The 19,939-nt window shown below is 54.7% G+C and overlaps 8 protein-coding genes across 8 annotated transcripts; 4 read left to right on the forward strand and 4 right to left on the reverse strand.

Moving 5' to 3' along the window:
- Positions 1–159: 159 nt before the first annotated feature.
- PG994_005678 (mitochondrial 2-oxoglutarate/malate carrier protein) lies at positions 160–1,202 on the reverse strand (the record flags this gene model as incomplete). The annotated part of the gene is made up of 3 exons (XM_066857087.1): positions 160–208; positions 272–975; positions 1,020–1,202. The coding sequence occupies 3 exons, from the start codon at positions 1,200–1,202 to the stop codon at positions 160–162; spliced, it is 936 nt and encodes a 311-aa protein (XP_066716356.1).
- Positions 1,203–4,753: 3,551 nt separating this feature from the next.
- On the forward strand, positions 4,754–5,881 carry PG994_005679 (uncharacterized protein; the record flags this gene model as incomplete). Its single annotated transcript, XM_066857088.1, has 1 exon — positions 4,754–5,881. One exon carries the CDS (start codon positions 4,754–4,756, stop codon positions 5,879–5,881), a length of 1,128 nt encoding a protein of 375 aa, XP_066716357.1.
- A 3,541-nt stretch (positions 5,882–9,422) lies between these two features.
- Positions 9,423–10,705, forward strand: PG994_005680 (uncharacterized protein; the record flags this gene model as incomplete). The annotated part of the gene is made up of 3 exons (XM_066857089.1): positions 9,423–9,453; positions 9,563–10,014; positions 10,043–10,705. 3 exons carry the CDS (start codon positions 9,423–9,425, stop codon positions 10,703–10,705), a joined length of 1,146 nt encoding a protein of 381 aa, XP_066716358.1.
- A 281-nt stretch (positions 10,706–10,986) lies between these two features.
- On the forward strand, positions 10,987–11,592 carry PG994_005681 (uncharacterized protein; the record flags this gene model as incomplete). The annotated part of the gene is made up of 1 exon (XM_066857090.1): positions 10,987–11,592. One exon carries the CDS (start codon positions 10,987–10,989, stop codon positions 11,590–11,592), a length of 606 nt encoding a protein of 201 aa, XP_066716359.1.
- Positions 11,593–12,799: 1,207 nt separating this feature from the next.
- PG994_005682 (uncharacterized protein) lies at positions 12,800–13,234 on the reverse strand (the record flags this gene model as incomplete). Its single annotated transcript, XM_066857091.1, has 1 exon — positions 12,800–13,234. One exon carries the CDS (start codon positions 13,232–13,234, stop codon positions 12,800–12,802), a length of 435 nt encoding a protein of 144 aa, XP_066716360.1.
- Positions 13,235–13,882: 648 nt separating this feature from the next.
- On the reverse strand, positions 13,883–15,433 carry PG994_005683 (uncharacterized protein; the record flags this gene model as incomplete). Its single annotated transcript, XM_066857092.1, has 2 exons — positions 13,883–14,116; positions 14,222–15,433. The coding sequence occupies 2 exons, from the start codon at positions 15,431–15,433 to the stop codon at positions 13,883–13,885; spliced, it is 1,446 nt and encodes a 481-aa protein (XP_066716361.1).
- Positions 15,434–15,759: 326 nt separating this feature from the next.
- Positions 15,760–16,732, reverse strand: PG994_005684 (thioesterase family protein; the record flags this gene model as incomplete). The annotated part of the gene is made up of 7 exons (XM_066857093.1): positions 15,760–15,989; positions 16,053–16,118; positions 16,190–16,304; positions 16,368–16,433; positions 16,493–16,508; positions 16,577–16,617; positions 16,694–16,732. 7 exons carry the CDS (start codon positions 16,730–16,732, stop codon positions 15,760–15,762), a joined length of 573 nt encoding a protein of 190 aa, XP_066716362.1.
- Positions 16,733–17,124: 392 nt separating this feature from the next.
- PG994_005685 (uncharacterized protein) lies at positions 17,125–19,032 on the forward strand (the record flags this gene model as incomplete). Its single annotated transcript, XM_066857094.1, has 4 exons — positions 17,125–17,360; positions 17,413–17,691; positions 17,745–18,456; positions 18,556–19,032. The coding sequence occupies 4 exons, from the start codon at positions 17,125–17,127 to the stop codon at positions 19,030–19,032; spliced, it is 1,704 nt and encodes a 567-aa protein (XP_066716363.1).
- Positions 19,033–19,939: the final 907 nt, after the last annotated feature.

Consider the following 19,939-nt stretch of genomic DNA (forward strand, 5'->3'; position numbering starts at 1 on the left):
CAAGCCTTCGGTGACCTGCGTTGCGAATGAATGCTTTAATGATCGATAATACACCACCAGCGCCAACAACCAAGTGATTCAATCCTTCCAACACCGTATCGGGAAGAAAAGCAAGAGACAAGAGACACACATTTCAACTATACCAAGTAAGGATAGTTCTTACTTAGTCAGGAAACCAAGATAATCAGCAACGATCAACGTTATCATACTACATGTCAAATTAGCAATGATGTTCAGAGGATTCGCGACAGCAAATATGACGGTCACTTACGCATGCGGCGCAATGCGCACGTAGTACGTTCCAAAGCCGCGGTAGAATCTCAGCAGACCCTCCTGGCGAGCCACCTTCTGGGCGCAATCGAACATGGACTTGTAGGGGAGCTTGCCGTCGGGTCCCTTCTGTTGCTTCTGCAGCCGCGTCTTGATGAAGTCAAACGGCAAGCTAAGGAACGAGGCGAAGAAACCGGCCACAGCACTGGCAGCCAGGCTCTGTGAGTTCTTGCTCCAGGTGGTGCGCGCAGCCAGCTGAGCCTTGGCCTCGGAGAAGAAGGCCAACTGTCCCAGGTTGAGCGACATGGCTCGAACCACCGTGGGGGTTGCGCCAGCCCAGAGCGCCGTGATACCCTCGGCGCGCACGATCGAGGTGACGGCGTCGACGACAGACTTGTAGTTCTGGCGCTGGGCCACGGGCTTGAGCCCATCTGACTGCATTCGAATGAGCGCCAGATCGGCTGGGTTCCCGATAAAGGCAGCGAGGCCGCCAGCTGCTATGCCAGCGGAGGCCCTCTCAGCAAAGCCAATGCTAGTGCCCTTATCCTTGGCCCGCTGTGTCAGTTTCGTCATGAAGGTGTCGAAGAAGCCCAGCCGGGCCGTCGTATACACGGCTTGGCGAACGAGGCCGGCCGAGATACCCGTGTACAGATCGAGCACCTTGCCCTGGGCCAGGATCTCTCGCGTGACGCTGATAGGGGTAGGCTTGGGCCGGTCGCGACACCCTCGCCGGCGAGCTGGAGTCGGACCTTGATCATGTCGACGGGCTGAATGCACGAGGTGGCGACCATGCCTGAGAGCCCTCCATTGACGAAGGGGAGGGCCGCCCGCACCAGGGGGGTGTGAAGGAAGTCGGCCGCAGCCACCGACTCGCCCTGCTTGCTCATCTTGCTTCGCGCAGACTCCGCAGCTTGCTTGATCGTGTTACTCATAATGACACCGAGCGGACGGAAGCGATGATGAGAGGAAGAGAGAGAGAGAGAGAGAGAGAGAGAGCAACTGGTGGGATGAAGTTGCAAGCCAAGAGCCAAGAGCTAGACAGAAGGTAAATACCCTATTAGTATATGACCGACTTGTCTGTGGGCATTTAATATTTCGCTTAGGAGGTAAACAGTCCCTCGTCCTGCAGGCCGCAGCTCCGATGGTGGAGGCCCAACAACCTTCGGCACGATGGTATCATTGGCCTGCTCAGATCTGAATCTCGGAACTGGAGACATGAACCGAGGTGGAGGGTCGGTATGTTGGGCCCCATGCAGAGCTGGCTGAACGGCAGGATTCGGAGCTCACGGGTGGATATGACAAGCGCCTTGGGTTCGAGTCATCCTGGGACTGGCAGGGACTTTCTTGGCGTGCTGTGATCGGAGAGGTGATGGATGTGGATCCAACAGTTGGGTGTTGAGGGACACGGAAAACCCAATGCCATCGAAACACGAGTCTGGCCAACTTACCGGAGGTGTAAATGGAAACTCAAAAGACGACCCGTCCAAGAAAAGTAGTGAACGGCCAGCGCCTACGAGATATGCGGGAATCCTACGACGACAAAAGGCGATTTAACTGCTAGTAAACCAAAACTAATAAGAGGAGAATGGAGGACGGTCGTTTATTCTGCTAGTCTGCTCGCAGAGGTTGAGCAGTCGATGATGAATCGCGAAGGAGGATTTGCGCGCGGGGGGGACAAACTCGAGGATAAGAGATGACTTGCAATAACGTTAAAGTTGGAAACCGAAAGCGTAGAACATGGCAGTGTCGATCGGCAACCACGAAACATTAAGTAGGTTGGCATGTAGCTGTACATAAAACCAATCAATACTTTGCCAACAACCGGGCCTTCTCCTCACTGGCCCCCATTCTCCATCCATCCCTCCTGTTGATGAAACCGAGTTACACGTCGAGCCGAGAGGTCGAGTTGTAGCAGTAGCAGTTGCAACAGGTGCTACGAGAACTAGCAACGGCAACCGTTCCTAGCGCTCCAAGAAATGATGCGGGGAAAGAAGGAAGGGAAGGAACTGCCATTCTCGACCCGAGTGCCTTTTGCCCACCGTCACAGTTGCCTTTAGCCCGCCTACTCCAGTAGGAAAAGTAGCCTCTGTGTAGCTGTCGGCTGTGGCTGGTAGTTGGAGTCTTGGAGATACGAAACTCAACCTACTGAACCTTCATCTATTCAGGGCCTCTGGCGATACACCGAAGCTGCTAATCAGTCTCGTGTAGGCAGGGAAAGCCCCCCTGAAACGCGTCTTTGCTGTTCCAACACGATGGAAACTACCCATCTTCACTAAAACCGAAGCTTCAACTTGAGGCCTCCGGTTTATCGGGCTGATATCGCCGGCTATCGCACCGACAGAGCTCCACTGAGAGCCGCCGAGACACCGGAAGAAGCAACGCGACCCTGCGCAAGCTGCGAGGATGCAGAAACATATTATCATACCGAGTTGCTGGACATTGCGACACACAGAGACTCCTGCGATCTATGATTAGATCTTCCCTGCTTTCCATATCCTCTGACACAGTGCTCGCTCAGGCTCAGCAGACTGATCAATGCTCAACTTGGGTCCGGCTGGTTCATGTTAGTTACACACTCGTGTTAGTCAGAGGTACATTTGGAGTACCGATGCTCGCGTGCTGCACTAGCATCATGCCATTGTTCCCATCCAATGAAAGCCGTCCCTCCACTTGGCCGACAATGCGGGGTATGTAGTCCACAGGACAGGGTGCCACGAGCGCAACGTCATGGTTCGATACGTTGTTGGTATCTGCGTGCAACTTTGCGCACTTTCATTGGTATAGCAGATCAGAACTTGGCAGAGCTTTGCCGGAGGAGGCTCCTAGAAGTCCCGTTCGACGCTCACGGTCAAAACGATACTTATTCAAGTAGCTGTAGAGTTCTGCGAGTATCTAGACATACATGTGGCCCAGGCTGTCAAGTTTGTCTCCTTTTCGATGGGTTATTTATGTCTTGATTCCAATTATTAGAAACAGGGGTCTGCTTAAGATGGGCCGAAAGCTGGGGGATAATGGCATGTTATGCATGGCAAGGCCAATCAACTGCTCTTGACTCATGTCCGGTCGGCAGGGCCTGGCTGAGTGCTGGGGCCATGTGCAGTCAGCCCCGAGACACGCTAATAGGCGTGGCTTAATGTTGTGTTCCTGGACATCGGACTGCTCGGGGCATAATTTACCATGTACAGGACATCCAACGCCGTAACTCACGAACATACCTCCTTTTGTCTCTTCCATGCTAGGGAACATGGGAAAATGTCCGATGCAGCTCGCATGCTGACCCTGAGATCCTAGCCAAGCGAGATGATATCAGCTCTCAGCTCTGCCTAAAAGCCCCAAGCCCCGACACGAATGAACAGACATCCTCCCAACCTCAAACAGGACCCATCAGCGCCATCCTGCCCGGACTCCGGACCCGAGCTTGTTGAGAATGTTGAGGCAGAATGTTCCCGGTTGTGTTTTCATATGGCCGAAATAGGGCCAGATCTATCGATTGCAACACCGCATTGAGCCCATTTCCACTTGTTGCTATGCCAGTTAGTCAACAATCGCCCGATTCTGGTGTCATGGACATATCCGATGGACGGAGCTGCCTTTCACCGTCCCCAATGGCGTTCCAAACGCCTAGACGTAAAGCTGACTACTGCTATTCCTATTAGCGGAATCCCCGTACCTTCCAGACCTCGCTTGCTGACGACGAGGTTGATGGATTCGAAGACATGGGCGTCGCCGGCTTACTTCGACACGTCGTCACCCAGTTCTCATTGGTAGGTTCTTGGAAAGAGGACTACACCGTCCTTCCTTATCGGCCTGTCCATGCTGGGAGAGTTTCTCTACATTATTTCGCTTCGGCTTGTCCGGCGGATATAGAAATGAAAGGCTGACAGATTGAATGACTAATACAACACCGATGGTCGGGTCCCACGATACTCCGTGGGCACCTGTGTCGCCTTTGAGCCAAAGGATGACATTCTTCATTGTGGAGATGCGTAAACCCGACTTCATTGTTCAGCCAACTGCCCTGGCTTGAACAGTGGGTGATGGAAGTCTTACAACAGCACCATATGAGGTTTGCTCAAGCCTTGTCACCAGAAGACCGCCGTAAGATCCCCTGGGTAGATGAGAATGAAGACTTCGCATCGATTATTGGAGTAAAGTCTAGTATGATCGCTTACCCATTGATATTATTCCCATCTCAAATCGCAGTCAAGCGTGAAGGTTCCGAGAAGCTGAAGGCATTGTTCTTTGTCCCTGCGACAATGCGGCCATCTTTCTCAGACCATAAACACAAAGAGAAGTCCTAGTCCACCCACCGACGATGAAGAACAGGAACCAACTGGAAAAGCGATGGGCTATTCCAAGAGCTTACTTGCGTATATTCAGAAGGTGTGATAAAGCAGAATGCCAGCATTTGCCACAGTGCATCCATGCCCCTGAATGATATCGTATCTCCCTTAAGAGCCTCAGTAGTTGTAATTGCCCATCCATGGCGTCAGAAACAGATAAGCGCAAACCACGGAGGAGGCCGTCCGATCTGTATGGAGGCCTTGCGACGGTAGCCGAGAGCGGGCTGCTCATCTCGCCAACCTCAGAATGGGACCTGAAGCAGAGGCGTGTCTGGCCACCAGCACCCTACCAGGCATACTGCGAAAAGCACTTCTTACAGGAGTGCCTCGTGTACTACACGCTGGAAATGGAGAGGATCGACGAGGAAGACAAGAATAAGGAGAAGGAGAAGAAGAGGAACCAGGCCCTAGAGGCCGAGACGTTAGCTGCCACCGCTGTTGCTACATCGAGAGCAGGACAGCAGCAGCCCACTCGCGTCCAGCCAGGGCGACGGGCGAAGGGGACTTCTTCTTCTACAACGGCCCGGACCGAGATGAAGGGTAGTAGTAGTTCTTCCTCGCGCCGGCGAACGTATCAGGAGTTCAGCAACGCTGAGTACGAGAGAATGGAATGGCGGCAAGAACTGTGCCTGGATATCTCGTGGGCCGAGTTCCAGGGGAAGCTCGAGGCTCTAATCATACGGGCTAGCAAGAAGTTGAGTCGCAAGCGGAACTCGCCGCACACCAGAAGGACGGCCGCCGGCAAGAAGAAGAAGAAGGGAGGTCCCCCGCCGGAGGGCCACGCGGGAGGAGAATCTCTTGATGGGGTGGAAAACTGTCCACTCCAGGGGTTAATCAAGGTCGAGTGTAGATACTGCGAGCACCGGCCCGAAATCAACGGCAGCGGCGACGGTGACGGCGACGGCGATGATGACAGCGCTGATGATGCGAGGAGACCGCAGTCGCCGCCGCCGAATCGTGGGGCACCTGTCGCCCCGATGCACATCCTCGATGCAGTCGATTTCGGCCCGGACCAGACATGCACATTTGGTGGCCTGAGGTTTGCGGTGGATGTTTGCGGCGGCGCTGAGCTGTTGACTATCGTGCTGATGAAGATGAGAGGTCTCGCCCTAGAACGAGAAGGCGGCGAGGAGGAGCATGACGATACCTCATCCTCCATGTCGAAGTCGTCCAAACAGGATATCAACAAGAAGGCGAAAACGGGAAGGAGACAAGGAAGAGCTGACGAGCTCAATTGGATACCCAAAGAAGAAGAAGAGACGGACTGACCAGGTTTCGCTGAAGAGCATGTCGCGCCCGTTGTTCAGGTTCCATCTTCAGTGCGCCCCTGAAACATCCATACACCAAGTAGTCAAACGAAATAGCCAAACATCAACAATCAGAGAAACCATGATTGCTCACCTACTGCTACATTGTCGCATAGGCTTTGTCCTTTCAATACCTTCACGTTGAGGAAGACGGCCTCTTTACCCCTTTCCAAACTACTGAAGAGCTCACCAAGTGGCTCCTATAGCAATGCACAGATTACCCAGAGTAAGCCAAGAAGCGCAGAGAGTTCTCCACTACAAGCAGCGCGCTGCTATGTACGTTGTGCTTTAACTTGCATACATTAAGTGTACATATGATAATCGCGCCCCTTACGCGAGATGACGGGGCTGTCTCGGGGGTTGTTGCCCTTAACTGTTTCCTGGCTGAAGCGCAGTTTACTATCGCTCTTGGCTCATGATGATCGCGAGATTCGAGTTATGTAGAAGGTATGTATGAGGCAACGGTGATGTTATCAGTCCCTCCAACCAATGAAACGAGGATCGTTCGCCAAGTATTGGCGAGGGGAACAAGAAGTCGCCTTTGGTTCGTCGGCAGGCTAAGATTATCAATCGAGCTCTATGCCCAACATCAAATGCAGCATGTCGAACGGGGCAAACGTAATGGAGATATAAGGACTGGCGTATAAGTGTCGCTTGAGTGACCCCATACACTGATATCTCGCGCAGACTAGCCAAGCTGTCGGTAACGTAGACGTCGTCACATGATGCTGCCTACGTTCTTAGCCATTGACAAGCATAGTTATATACAGTAACGGATATGCCAGTCGCTTTCCCATTGCTGTTCTGGCGTACGGGACCCGCATTGGAGATCTGTTGCTATAAGATCTGAGATGGATGGTAACATGGATGTGGGCTTGAACAAGTTTCTGATCCGACTGCCGACGGAGAGAGGCCTGGCAGCCTGGCACTTGCTGGAAAATCCTGCGGGTCTATAAAGTAGCACTTGAGCATATCGAGGAACACTTGAAAGATGTCGAAGTGTCGCCGTGGCGGGGAAGGATCTAGAATTGTTTGGGTCCAACAACGGGTTTCCTCGTGCCTCCTGTTCCCTGCCGGGCACGACAAAACGGGGCGGAATGTTGTACCGGTAGGAACCCCGACGACAAGGCACCCCGGCGCTAGAGATTTCACTTATAGGGCTCGTACAGAACATTCTCGATAACTTGCAATTGATGTGGGCTGCGCTGGGTGCTGCTACCCCGACCTGCTCGTCGACTGTGATTCTGGCATCTTGATAGACCGATGATTGCAAGTCGTTCTCGGCTATCTCAGATCCACAATTTCCAGGATTGCCCTGGTCTGTGAACGCAGCGGGCATATGTTATGCATGGGGATGGATCTCAGGCGACGGACAAGCCTATTTTGAGCTTGTCTGCCGATTAGATATGCTCAAGGGACCCTCATCAGAGATGATATCTCCATGTGCTGTAAGCCAAGCGCTGCATAGATAGAACCGCGGCAATAAGGCATATCTCGTGGCCAAGCCATCATCATCTTTCATTCTCTCAGAAAGCGCTTTGGATGAGCAAGAACGATAGGGCAAAGCTCGGAGTTGTTTCACCCATGAGTCTTAGGTGTACGTCAATGGTAACCAGGGAGAAGATGTACATGCGTCACACACCAGATGACATAGCCAGGTGTAGCGCGCGCGGGGGTTTCCCAGTACGGGATATCACTTGGTCGTGTGGATATCGACGAATAGTAGCAGAGCAGCCAGTCTAGAATCTTGATGGTGGGCTCGGCAATGACATCCCCCGTTCCAGCTGCCTGGTCTTACCTCACGAAATGACTGATGGGAAACGATACGTCCGTCGATGGGCGCTCTCCAACCTACCCAAGGGTCTCCAAGGGAACTTCCAAGGTTCTTTCGTTCGCGCTGAACGTTGATCCACGAACAAGGTAACGAAGGTTATGGCGTCACAGCCGAGACGGAAGAACAAAAGACGGGGGTTCAGATGAGAGGATGAGGTTCGCGCAAAAAGCCCGCGCCTGTTCGCATGATTACGGTAGACGAGGTAGCGCAACCACCAGACCAGAAAGCCAGGGAATGTGGCGTGCGGTGTTTGTGCGTGAAACTGATAATCGAAGGGCGACTCCACGATATGCGCTGACCGTCTCTTTTCCTCTTTGTCCTTGTGGCCAACGTGGATGGTGGTGGGGATCAGTCGGGATCCGCGAGCGGTACTAGACAAGATGCAGCGGCCTTTCAAAACAGCCATTACCCAGTCCAGCAGGACTCTAGCGTCAAAGCGGGGAGGAACCAGGAAGCCATGGAGGTGTGCTAACCTTAGCAAAGGGACCTGAGACCGGCCCCCTCTCGATTGTGTTGTACGCAGAAATGGTGCATTTCACGCGAAAACCACGCAGGGCGTCGTTCTCTCTGATTGGCCGGCAACGGCTGAGTGGCGTGTTCCACCGGAATGTGCTTTGAGATGGGGGGTTCTCTATTGCCTATATAAGGGTCCTGTCCAACCCTTCACTTTACCTGCATCTTTTTCTAAGACCAACAAGATCATCAAGACTCAATCTCCAATCTATACCAACTATCTTCACGTCTCTTAAGACCTTTTCACCAACCAAACCAACCATCAAAATGAAGGGTGACTGCGGATGCTCCGGCGCTTCCAGCTGTAAGTCTTTCTTTCCCTTGACACAAAAAAGCGATACCCCGCTACCGCTTACGGTTTACCCCGCCTATTCTCGGCTTTCAACTGACCAAACTCGTCTTGATAGGCAACTGCGGCGCTGACTGCTCTTGCTCTGGCTGCGGCAAATAAGCTATCGACAAACATGATTGCTTCACTGCATATCACTTCGATTCCAATCTACTTCACATTTGGCGGTCACACCTCGCGAGCTTACGGTTTATCGGTCACGATGGGACGCTATCACTTCTAGTGGGATTTTAGGGGCCGGTCTATGGGGATAAGGTTATCGGAAAGATCAACTGGTACTATTTTGTGCAGGAGAGAGACGACGGGCGGTTGATGCTAGTCACTCCTCGGGATACCCAATACAAATACATTTCCTCACTTGGGGTCATATTGCTTACTTCCTCTTGCTCTTGATTGGGCTCTTCGTATGTCCATCTGCTTTCTCCAGTGACCCAACGGCTGTCAGCACCGTCCACCTTTGCGCAAGTTATGAGAACCCGGCCACACCGATTTGTTCGTTTCGCAGGACTCGCATTCCTGTTGACCGATGCAGCCTATTGGTTAGATTAACCACCATATGCCTCTTAGCCAATCAGTCACAGCTTGCAACGACGGACATGGGAAGTTTACCAGCCACAGTTGCGAGCCACTCACGTGACAGTCCACAAACGCTTAGGAGCTCTTGCCCACCCATGTCACGACCGTTGCCCCTAAATTTACCTTTCTTAAACCATGTCGTCTGGCTCCATCCCTAGCAACACTATGGCACTCTTCCCACCAATTGCGCCAGTCATATTATCTGACATGAGATTTGGACAACACATAACATGGAAGCCTCCGAAATAGGCCCGTTTGCGGGTATGCAAGCCCCAGAAACCAACATGTCTATCATATATGTGAGTATGTATTATATAGAGACCCAGATCCATAGCAAAGGGCCACCTGGATTTCCATAATAGTAGTACAGCTCGATATCATGTCCAAAGGAACAGTCTTCATCACAGGCGCGACGGGCTTCCTCGGCTCCGTCTTCTCCTCGAGGCCCTCGGCAAGGGCTACTCGGCCCACGTGGTGGCCCGGAGCCAGTCCAAGGTTGAGGTCGTCAAGGAACTCGTCGCCAACCATGGCTTCTCGAACGAAGCCGTCGAGGGCAAGCCCTACTGCAAATACTTCATCGTGCCCGACCTGACGCTCCCCGGCGCCCTGGACGACGCCGTGAGGGGCGCCAATTACGTCGTGCACTGCGCGTCGCCGCTCCCCTTCGCCGAGATCCCGGCCGAGCGCCAGCAGGCCGAGATGATCGACCCGGCCGTCGCCTGCACCCTGAACATGCTGGAGAGCGTGCGGGGCGTTGGCGGGCCCACCGTGCGTCGCGTCGTCGTGCTCACGTCCCTGATCGCCTTCGCCAGCGCCGAGGCCGTGGGCCCGGCCTGGGGTGCCCGACGAGGGCCGCGAGGTCGTCCTGAACGAGGGCACGCTGAACGACTACATCACGCCGCCGTTCCCCAACCTGCTCGTCGCCTACTGCGCGGCCAAGACGGCAGCGCTGCGCAGCAGCATGGACTGGATGAGCAGCAAGGCGGCGGCCGGGGCGGAACCCCTGGGCTTTGACCTGGTCAACCTGGGGCCGGCCTACGTCGTGGGCCGCCACCCGCTCGCGCGCACGCCCGCGGACCTGATGGGGACCAGCAACTCCATGCCGCTGACCGTCGTGGCCGGACGGGCCGCGGACCCCCAGCTCCCCCTCAGCGTGGGCGGGGCCGTGCACATGGACGACCTGACGACGATCTTCCTCGAGTCGCTCGACCCAGCCGGCAAGGTGCGCACGCCAACCTCGGGCCCGAGCCGGGGCGTCACCAACTTCGCCATCAGCGTCAACGTCGAGTGGAACGACGCGCGGCGCCTGGTGGCGGCCAAGTGGCCGGCGCACGCCGAGAGCGGACTGCTGCCCAACCAGGGCGACCGCCCGACCAAGCCGCGCATCGTCATCGACTCGCGCAAGACGGAGGAGACGTTCGGCATCAAGCTCCGGGGGCTCGAGGAGATGGTCGAGGCCATCGTGCCCCAGTATGTAGAGCTACTGCAAAAGGAGAAGGACGAGTCTCATTAGTCACGAAAGGCATAGATAGATCTTGATACACCGTCAATCGGTGCTTACATTGGGTGCTTGTTAGCTTCGAATAGCGTGTCTCATTTTCGAATATACTATGTCAATTTTACAGACCTACTTTTTTCCTCTTACACTGCTGTGAGCAATACCTACCTGTTTTGTCATGTCTATACACTTACCTAAACCTACCCACCATGATCATGGCCTCGTGAGAGCACTCTGGACGGCTTGGGGCACCTACCTGCGTGTCCCACCCTTTACGGGCCGACCCGCACGCAACGATGAGTGAACATGTTGCCGTCGCTGTCCTGTCCGCCGAGCATCTGCACCTCCACGTAGGTGAGGAGCTCCTGGTTGAAGCCCAGCTTCTTCAGCAGATCGAAGACGTCGAACTTCTTCGAGTACTTGGTCTCCTGCCCCTGCGGGAACCGCGGGACGTCGGTCGCGGGGTCGCGGATGTCGGCGTCCTTGGATCGCACCAGCTCGAAGGCCGGCGGCATCAGCGCGCAGAGCGTGTCCCAGTCCCGGTGCGCGGCGTTGAGGACGACGCCGGCCACGATGCCCATCCAGGCGCTGATACCGCCGCCCTGCAGGCAGTTGGGCGCCATGGTGATGTAGATGCTGCGCTTGGGGTCCGGCGGGTCCTCGCCGAGCACGGGGGCCGCGTAGTTGGACAGGTCCAGGTACCCGCGCGTCTGGCTGAACGGCTTTGGGTTGACCGTCATCATGAGCGCCACGGACGGCGACGAGGCGGCCCGCTGGATGCGGTTGATGACCTCGTGCCTTTCGAGGCGCCAGAGGTTGAGGCGGCGCCCAGTGATGTTGCCCTCCCAGTCCTGCGGCTGGGATGCGAAGAAGGAGGAGGCCGGGGAGACGCCGTTGTGTAGGACAGTCGAGCCCCGGGCGACCAAGCGCCCATGCTCCGCCCCGTAAATGCCCAGCTCCTCCGGCCCGTTGGCGGCTAAATCATTGTCCGTCTGAGTTGGCTCGGGGCACCACCGGGACTCCAGCAGGGGAAAGGCCGGGAACTTGGAACCGTTCTTGGCGAACCGACACAGCCAGTTGGTCCTCTCCGGGGGCTCCCCCCAGGCGACGCGGGCTCTCCCGTGAGTCGGCTCTGTCCCCGACTGATGCGTCCTGTTGTCTGTTTCGGCGAAGAGGGAGTTCAGGTACGGTTCGCAGGCATACCAGAAGCTCGCGATGTCGCGCAGCTGCTGCGTGGAGAAGTGCATGCCACGCATTGGTCCCATCTCCACTCTTGTCGTGAAATAGTGCGGCGTTTGAATCCATGGCAACTTGTCCTGAAGCGTGGTGTACATCCCAACCGCCTCCAGGAACCAGTCATCCGCCCAGGGGGAATAGGCCGGCGAGGTGATGGTGAATCTACACATCTTAATCGAAGGATTATTAACATAAGCGTCTCCATGAGGCCAGATTCCCTTGGGCTCTATCTTCCAGTACCATCGCTCTTGATCATCTGTGAGGGCCCTGCTTGGGTTGCTTTCCTGAAAGTCCGGTTGCTCAACATCCCACATCCACTCAAAGGCTAGCTCTTTCTGTCTCGTTGCATGTTGAACTTGTCTGTATCCTTGCATAATTTGCTGGATTTGTTGTTGTACTGCAGGTAGCGCGACTGGCTCCGGGGGAGGCGACTGCATCCAACTGCCAAACATATCGAGAGGGACATTAACTGGCGCTTTCCCGTTAGAATACCAAGGCATCTGGCCTGCCATCGTATCCGCCCAGGCGCAAGGTATTATCATTTCGGCCTGCACGGAAACCCACACGCTCATTTTCTCGTCCTGTGTCTGCGGAAACGTCCAAGAGGGGAGGCGGCAAGCGAGGCATATAGGCCTCGACGTGCTGCAATCTCATGTCCAGACTGTTCGCAACCGGGTAGACGTTCAGCGGGAACGCCTGCGTGAGCCAGTTGTCTACGTGTTGCCACGACGGATTCCTGGTACGCAGATCTACTTTCGGTTCCGGGCCGGAGGAACTCGATCTCGCGGAACCGGAGGCGGAGGGGACTAGAGGCGGGTTCGCGACGCCGCCTTCGACACGCTCCGGCTGCGGTGGCTGCGGTCCTGCAACGGCCTACAACCCCTGCCACAGCAGGGTAGGGTCGTTGAGGTTGACGGGCGGCAATCCGACAGGCAGCCATGCGTCAGGCAGCCATTCCTTGTCAGGGTTGAGGGCGATCGGTAGATCGACGCGCGAATAGCTGCCGTTCTCGTTGGTCTGTACCTGGACGAGACTGTCGATCGGCGACCAGCTCTTTTCATCCTGCAGCTCGAAACGCTGCCCGAATTCGTCGATGCGGACATGGCCAACGGCAAGTGGTTGGCCATCGATATCGACGTAGGTTGTGGGGCCTGGAACACCTTTATACCAGACCTGTGAGCCGTCTTCAAGCCAGTCGATTTTCGGCATGGAAATCGATCCAATGGCCGTAGGCAGGGCGGGAGGTGAGCTTTCCTTGTTCGTGGTCGACGGAGTATAGCGCCCCGCGGCGAAGTACCTCGAACCCATATTGGTTACTCCACAGCCAAATCCCCGCAAGTAGGGCCAAGTCCTCGTACAGATTTACTTCTTCTTCTTCTGCAACATTTTTGAGGTTGAGATATAGATCAGGCTGTTGGGGTGTGTGGCCCAGAGTCGCATGACTCGCCTCGAAGCCTGGTGGTGGCTTCTTTAGGCCTGGTGGCGGCCGCATTGGCGGAGCGTTACCGAAGCCCGGCGTCGGTTGTGGGTGGTTATTTTGTTCCATTGTGTAGAAGGAGGCAAAATAGATGTTAAGTTTTCAGGTAGTGCTTGTAAGTTAGAAGAAGTGTGTTGATGATCTTGGTTGTGGTGCTGTGATGGGTGGATTTCGTTTTGGATGGGCAGAACGCCGACTAATATAGAATTGCGGCCAGCTCGTAGCCGGGCTTGGATACCATAACTATACAAAGGGATAGTTCACACGAGTCTTTCCGAGCCAGGGGCATATTGTTCTGCACAACAACCCTTGAATCCTTTGAGCCCGGCTACACATAAAGCATTGTGTTCTGACGATAAACCATAGGCGGCTTAGGTGGGCGAAGACAAAGGCGTTTTGATTCATAGAGCTGGCATTATCGGGCGCTTCTGGAAACATGGAGTCTATAGTCTATACTGCAATAAATATGAGAGAAACAATTACGAATTGTCGTTGGGTATCATCGCGTGATGTCGGTTGTACTTCATCTTCCAAACAAAGAGAGAATAGCAGGCGGTGGCTACTATGATCATGGAGTAGCTGATCAATACAGGGTAAAGGAACTGGTCAGGACGAGAGAATATGGTGGTGGTGACACAGGCGAACAGCTCGAAAAGCTGCTGGCAGGCTACCTCGGTGGTCGAGAGCACAGCGCGCGATTGAGGCGGCGTAGTCTAGAATCTCGCAGTTAGCCAATAGACCCACATCGAAACAAAAGTCACCTAAAGTCATGGGTTCCCTAAAATGAGGTATTGTCGGAATACGGAGTGGCAACATACGGCTTGTACCATGTACTGTATGGAGAGGTCTGCTCCCCAGAGCCCCAACCGCTTGAAGGTGATGCCGAGGGCCAGCGCCAGCCCAACGAATTTCGTGGTAATGCCGTGAGTTATGACAGGCCCGGCGAAGATGGCCAGGCAGACCACCTGCCAGAAGAGGAAGAACAAACCCGCTCGCGCTGGGCCGACCTTGTCCATCATAATCGGAGCCATCCAAGTGCCGCCGAGCTCGGACAGGACCGACGCCATTCGAAGCATGGTGACCTCCATCGAGGTAAAGCCGAGGCTAAAGAGATAGCTGATAATCTGACCACCGAAGTAAAGGACAGTGAAATAGAGAATACAACCTGAAAAGGAAGCGAGAAAGACGGGCGACCTGACATATTCTCGCCATGGTGCTAACGAGAGGAGCACAGGCGCAGTCGGCGTAGGAGTAGGTAAGGTGGGTTCAGCCAGAAGAGATTGCGAGAAGGCAAACAACTCCTTCTCATCCTCGAGCTTCTCTGTTGTAGACGATGCCGACGACGACGACGTAGACGACTTCAGTGCCAACTGCGGCGTCCGGTTGTACACGCGTCTCGTGGCCCAGAACTCGACGGCAATAGAGCACACGTTCCAGAGCAGGACCACGAACATGGCCAGCTGGGACCAGTACGTATCCAAGAAGCCGACGAGCGAGGGCGCGAACAGCTTGCAGGCCAGGTCGACCCGGCGGAGCGAGGCGTTGAAGTTCTGCCGCCGGAGTCCGTGCGCCTCGGCCACTACCACGACCCAGTCCCTCTCCCAGGCCACGAAGTTGGCCATGGCCGCGACCTTTTCGACACACGCCAGGGCGAAGAACAGGCACAGACAGACGTGCAAGGTCAGCCCGTGGGCCTCGGTTAAGGAGTGCTGCATGCGGCGCACCATGAGCATCAGGGCGCAGGACAGCACGACAGAGGCGCGCTGGCAGAAGACAGCCCGGTGCATGGCGCGGAGGCGATCCTGCCGGTCGACGAAGGCGCCGACCCAGGGCCCGAGGAGAACGGCCGCCAGCGACCGGCCAATGCCGTGGATGGAGACATAGAGCAGGGTGCCCGGGAAGGTGCCGGCGAGGAAGAGCACCAGACTGAACTCGGAGCTGCGGATGGCCCAGGAAGCGAGAAGCTGGATGAGATAGACATCCCGCACAACGGGCCCGGGGAAGCAGAATCCCGTGGTGCGAGGAGCCATTATGGGTGTCGGATGGATTGCGAAGACGTAGGAAAGAGATTCCTGAAACCGGGCTTGCAACTTGGCAACAAAGGAAAAGGTGTCCGTGATGTTTGATGGGTCACGTGACGCTGTGCGGGACCCTTGGGATTCAGGGGCGTTGTTGCTAGGCGGGACGGACCCTTATTTGGCTCCCGTCAAAAGGAGGCTCAATTCAAGCGGATATCTTTAATTTACGGCAGCTGGACCCGTAATCTTACAATACGTTGACGTAAAGTCGATTGAGTGCCGTGCTTTTCCGCTTCCTTCAGCATTTGACAAAATGTGTGTTATTTTTAATGTCACCTTTATTTCCCCTCCTCAACTTCAATGCCTTCCGGTGTATTAAACGGTTCGTCCGTCTGACTCTTCCAGGCCTGGGTTACGTACCTAGCGGCAACCCATCTTTTAGTACAAGCCAAGTCTGTGAAAACTGCACATGAAGAAGGGTGAACATACTTTGTGTGGCTTCCACGCGCAGCAAGCTCTCCCTTGGCATTTCTGAAAAGGATGGATGTGTATGCGAGCGTTCTTCCCACTGCGTCCATATGAGTATCTTCAATTGAGTGGAGGTAAATACAATGGATGGATGTTATCGTACTTTTGTCGCATGAAGCAGTCGCCTGGATCTTATCGCCGACCTTACCTCCACCACTCAAGTATGTCACTGCGGCTATTTTTAGCTACCGGAGCTGTTTTGCGCTATAGAGAATAAAGAACAAGGAGGTAAGGACTGACCATTGAGGTCCGTCGAGACACCCGTGGCGAACAGGCCCATGGAAGCGACAGCAAGCGAGCCACCAAGATCTACCATGCTGGCGATGGTGCCGCCATGGATGATCTTCAATCGGTTCTTTGAGTTGTGCAAGTAAGCAGGGCGGCGTCTATGAATCCAGTACTCCGTACTTCAACCTACCGTGTGGTCCTTGGTGATATCCAGTTCAAAGTCGACTTTGCCGGGGACCGCATTGGTGATTCGGAGCTACCGTCCGTTAGCGCCCACCACACCTCGTATTCTACTGAGCGAGCTATGGATCTTACGTGAGGCCCAAACAGTCTGCAGCGATTGATCAGCTTTGGGCACGGAGAGGAGCCCGACCTAGGCGGTGCTGCGTTGGCAATTACCTTGGCTCCAGGCCCGATTCCGACATGAAGTTCTTGAGGACCTATGAGGGAGAGGGATTAGACATGGAAATCGCATTGTATGTCAGAGCACGAATATGGTGGGCCGCAAACACATACGGTGCGTACAAAAGGCAGAGGAGGGAGTTGGGGCGCCATGCTGGGCAATAAATAAAACTCTAGGAGACAACGAGGACTGAGAAATCCTCAATCTTTCGGATGATAGGTAGTCTACGTGTACTGGACGCTCGTTGGGATGAGAAATATGAAGAAAGAGTCCAGCTATTCTCCATGGCGCTGGATCAGATAAGGAAGGAATCCAGCTGTCCAGTACCGACTAACCGTCGGTGAGGGACCGTGCGCTCCCGCTCTCTCACCGAAACGAACTGTGGAGCTTTCGAAGCTGCAGAAAAATAAAAATGGAACCCACCCATTTCAGTTGCCCATCCAGACCTCTCAGACAAATTTAGCCGCCAGAAAAAGCAGCAGAGATAGGCAACCATCGCGTACAGTCTGGCTCGGTTACTGTCTGACATGGCCCTGCAATTCCAATGGCGGTAGGTAATGAGAAATCCACCCATAAGTCCGCCCCGTTCGTCGCCGACAAGGACGGCTACACCCGCCTCCATATTGCACCTCTGGACCCTGAGCTGTCAAGCCTTGTGCTATCGTCGGCCATTCGACCGCTTGCCCGCAACATATCCTACCACACGCTCGAGGCTTTCCCCGACAGGCGCTACGGTTTCGTCGAGGTTCCCCTGGCCGAAGCCGAGAAGCTGAAGAAGAAGTTCAACGGCGCCACTCTGAGAGGGCAGCAAGATGCGCATTGAACAGGCTAGGCCGGAGTCGATTCCGCCGCCCACGGGCGTCGTCGCGGACGAGGGCGTCAAGCCGAAAAAGAGCCACAAGAAGGAGAAGAAAGAGAAGAAGCGGAAACGAGGAGAACCCGAGGTCGTCGACGGCGTCCAACTGAGCGATCGCAAGATCAAGCGAGGCTGGACAGTCTCGGAGGGCGAGATGATCAAGGAGAAGAGAAAGGACAAGGACAGGAATAAGAGCGCCAAGGAAAAGAAGGAAAAGAAAGACAAGAAGGAGAAACGAAGCGCAGTCAAGTCCAAGTACAGCGACGGCTCCGAATGTCTTTTCAAGCAGAAGCTGCCCGGGTTCCCAGCGCCAAACAGCCCGTCGAGGAGGAAGAGGAAGAGGAGGGCGCACGCAAGCGGAAGAAGAGGAGAAGCGATCGCGAGGTTGTCGTTCACGAATTCGAGCGATCCACCAAGTACCCTTCATTCCTGCGATCTACGTTGGACGAGACGAAAAAGTCGGAACCCCTTACGTTTGAGGAGGGCAAGGGCTGGGTTGATGGCAACGGCAATGTGGTAGAACCTTTGTGGGTTACAAGAGTCCCTGAGTTGCCCAAGCCAAAGTCTCAGTTGCCAAAACCAAAGAAGTCGAAGACCCCACCTGCGCCAACACCTGTCACGGAAGAAGACGACGAGACAAGCAGCAGTGGCTCGTCTTCGGACTCTGATGCAGAAGAGGCCCCGAAGCCAACGAAAACCAAATCGTCGCAACGCATAGAACCCGCACCAGCCTCTGCTCAGGACGAGGATGACACAAGCAGCAGTGAGAGCTCCTCGGATTCTGAAGCTGAGGAGGCGACGAAGACACGAAAGGTAGCCAACAACAAGGCGGCTGTATCAGAAGTATCCGCCCAGAACCAGGAGGATGAAACTAGCAACAGCGGCTCTTCTTCGGAATCTGACGAGGAAGCAAGTCCTTCCAAAGTTCGGACACTTGCCAAAACCTTCGAATCGGGACCCAGGGCGCCAGCAGTCCCGCTTCGGGGGGCAAACTCGACTCATCTCGCCCGAAGTCGTCTGGTTCAATGACAAGCCTCACGATTAAGATCCCACCGCCGACCACACCCGCATCGGGCAAGGTGGTGCATCCACTCGAGGCTTTGTACAAACGCAACCAAGGAGAGAGATGAGAACGGCTCGTCGGCGGACGCTCAGCCTTTCAGCTTCTTCAACAACGATGATGATATCGAGGATGAGGCCGAGGCCGGCCCGCCGGCTCAAATTCCCATGACCCCATACAGCAAGCAAGACTTCGAGTTTAGGAATATTCGAAGTGCTGCGCCGACACCTGATACTGCCCACCCAAGTCGCTCCTATCACCCCTGGTCTACCCAAGAGGATGACCTCGTCGAGGAAGATGAAGGCGATGAAGTTGAGGCCGACGGAGAGGATGTAGAGGACGCGGATGGAGATATGGCCATGGCCGGGGCTGCCACAGGCGGTGACCAGTCGAAGTCTACACCGGCTACCGACTTCCAGAAGTTCTTCTGGGAGAACCGAGGAGATCTGAACCGCAAGTGGAAGAAGCGGAGGAAGACGGCACTCAAGGAGAGGCGAAACCGTGAAAACCGGGCTCGTGCTGCCCGGGCCATTTAATGTTGGACTTACTGAAGCTTAAACGGCAATTATAAAGTCAAATAGGTTTACATATCACATTGCTGGCTGGGAAATTCCACAGGACACAGAGATGAGACACAAACGCCATGTATTAACGCTATCGTGAAGAACTTTGCGGACCGCCGTACCACCACCATGAATTATTCCGCCTTTCGCCCCTCCCGTGTGCCTTGCCAAAACTGCTGAGAGAACTCAATCGCAAACTAGTAACCACTGCCATATCCCCCAAACCGGACCGTTATCGACCAACTCCTCAACTCGCAGAAGTTATGGACACATGGTCCCAACCTTGCAACGCATGAGAGCGTCAGAGCGTGAGAAAGCGTGAGAAAGAACGGGGATCGACCTCAAGGCGGAAGATCATCCTGATGAGGGGAAGAAGCTGCAGGGGAAAGAATCGTGAAGAAAAGCGAAAATGTCGTTTATTCACCGTTCCCGTTGCTGGGTTTCTCCTGAAAACCTAAGAGATCGCATGTGTGTTTCCTGTAGTCGTACAATATTCATTCATATCTCAAGATTCGCGCCGCTGTGGCGAAGCCCCTGTGCATTCGTAGGCTTCGTTTCCAGCGTAAATTGTTTCGTCGTCATCATCGTGTGAGAACTCCTCGTGCATCTCTATAGCCACAGAGAATCGAGAGTTCGTGAATGCAGTGATTGTGCTCCACTGCTGAAGGGAAAGATCCGCAATGAAATCAACGTCGAACTCGTGAAATGTAGGAACCATATCTCGTGTAGTTCGTACCGGATGTGCGAGTCGCCAATGTCGGCAACGCCGTCGTCGTATGTCCGCAGAAATAACTAAGTGAAGAAAATCACAGCCAACGCCAAAGCCTGAAGAAGAGAAAAGACAGTCGAAAAAGACAGATGAATGCAAGGAAATTTTCTT

This window comes from Apiospora phragmitis (assembly GCF_038363925.1).
Source record: "Apiospora phragmitis strain CBS 135458 chromosome Unknown utg000006l:1.0-5683423.0:1.0-5690449.0, whole genome shotgun sequence".
In the NCBI taxonomy this organism is placed as follows: domain Eukaryota; kingdom Fungi; phylum Ascomycota; class Sordariomycetes; order Amphisphaeriales; family Apiosporaceae; genus Apiospora; species Apiospora phragmitis.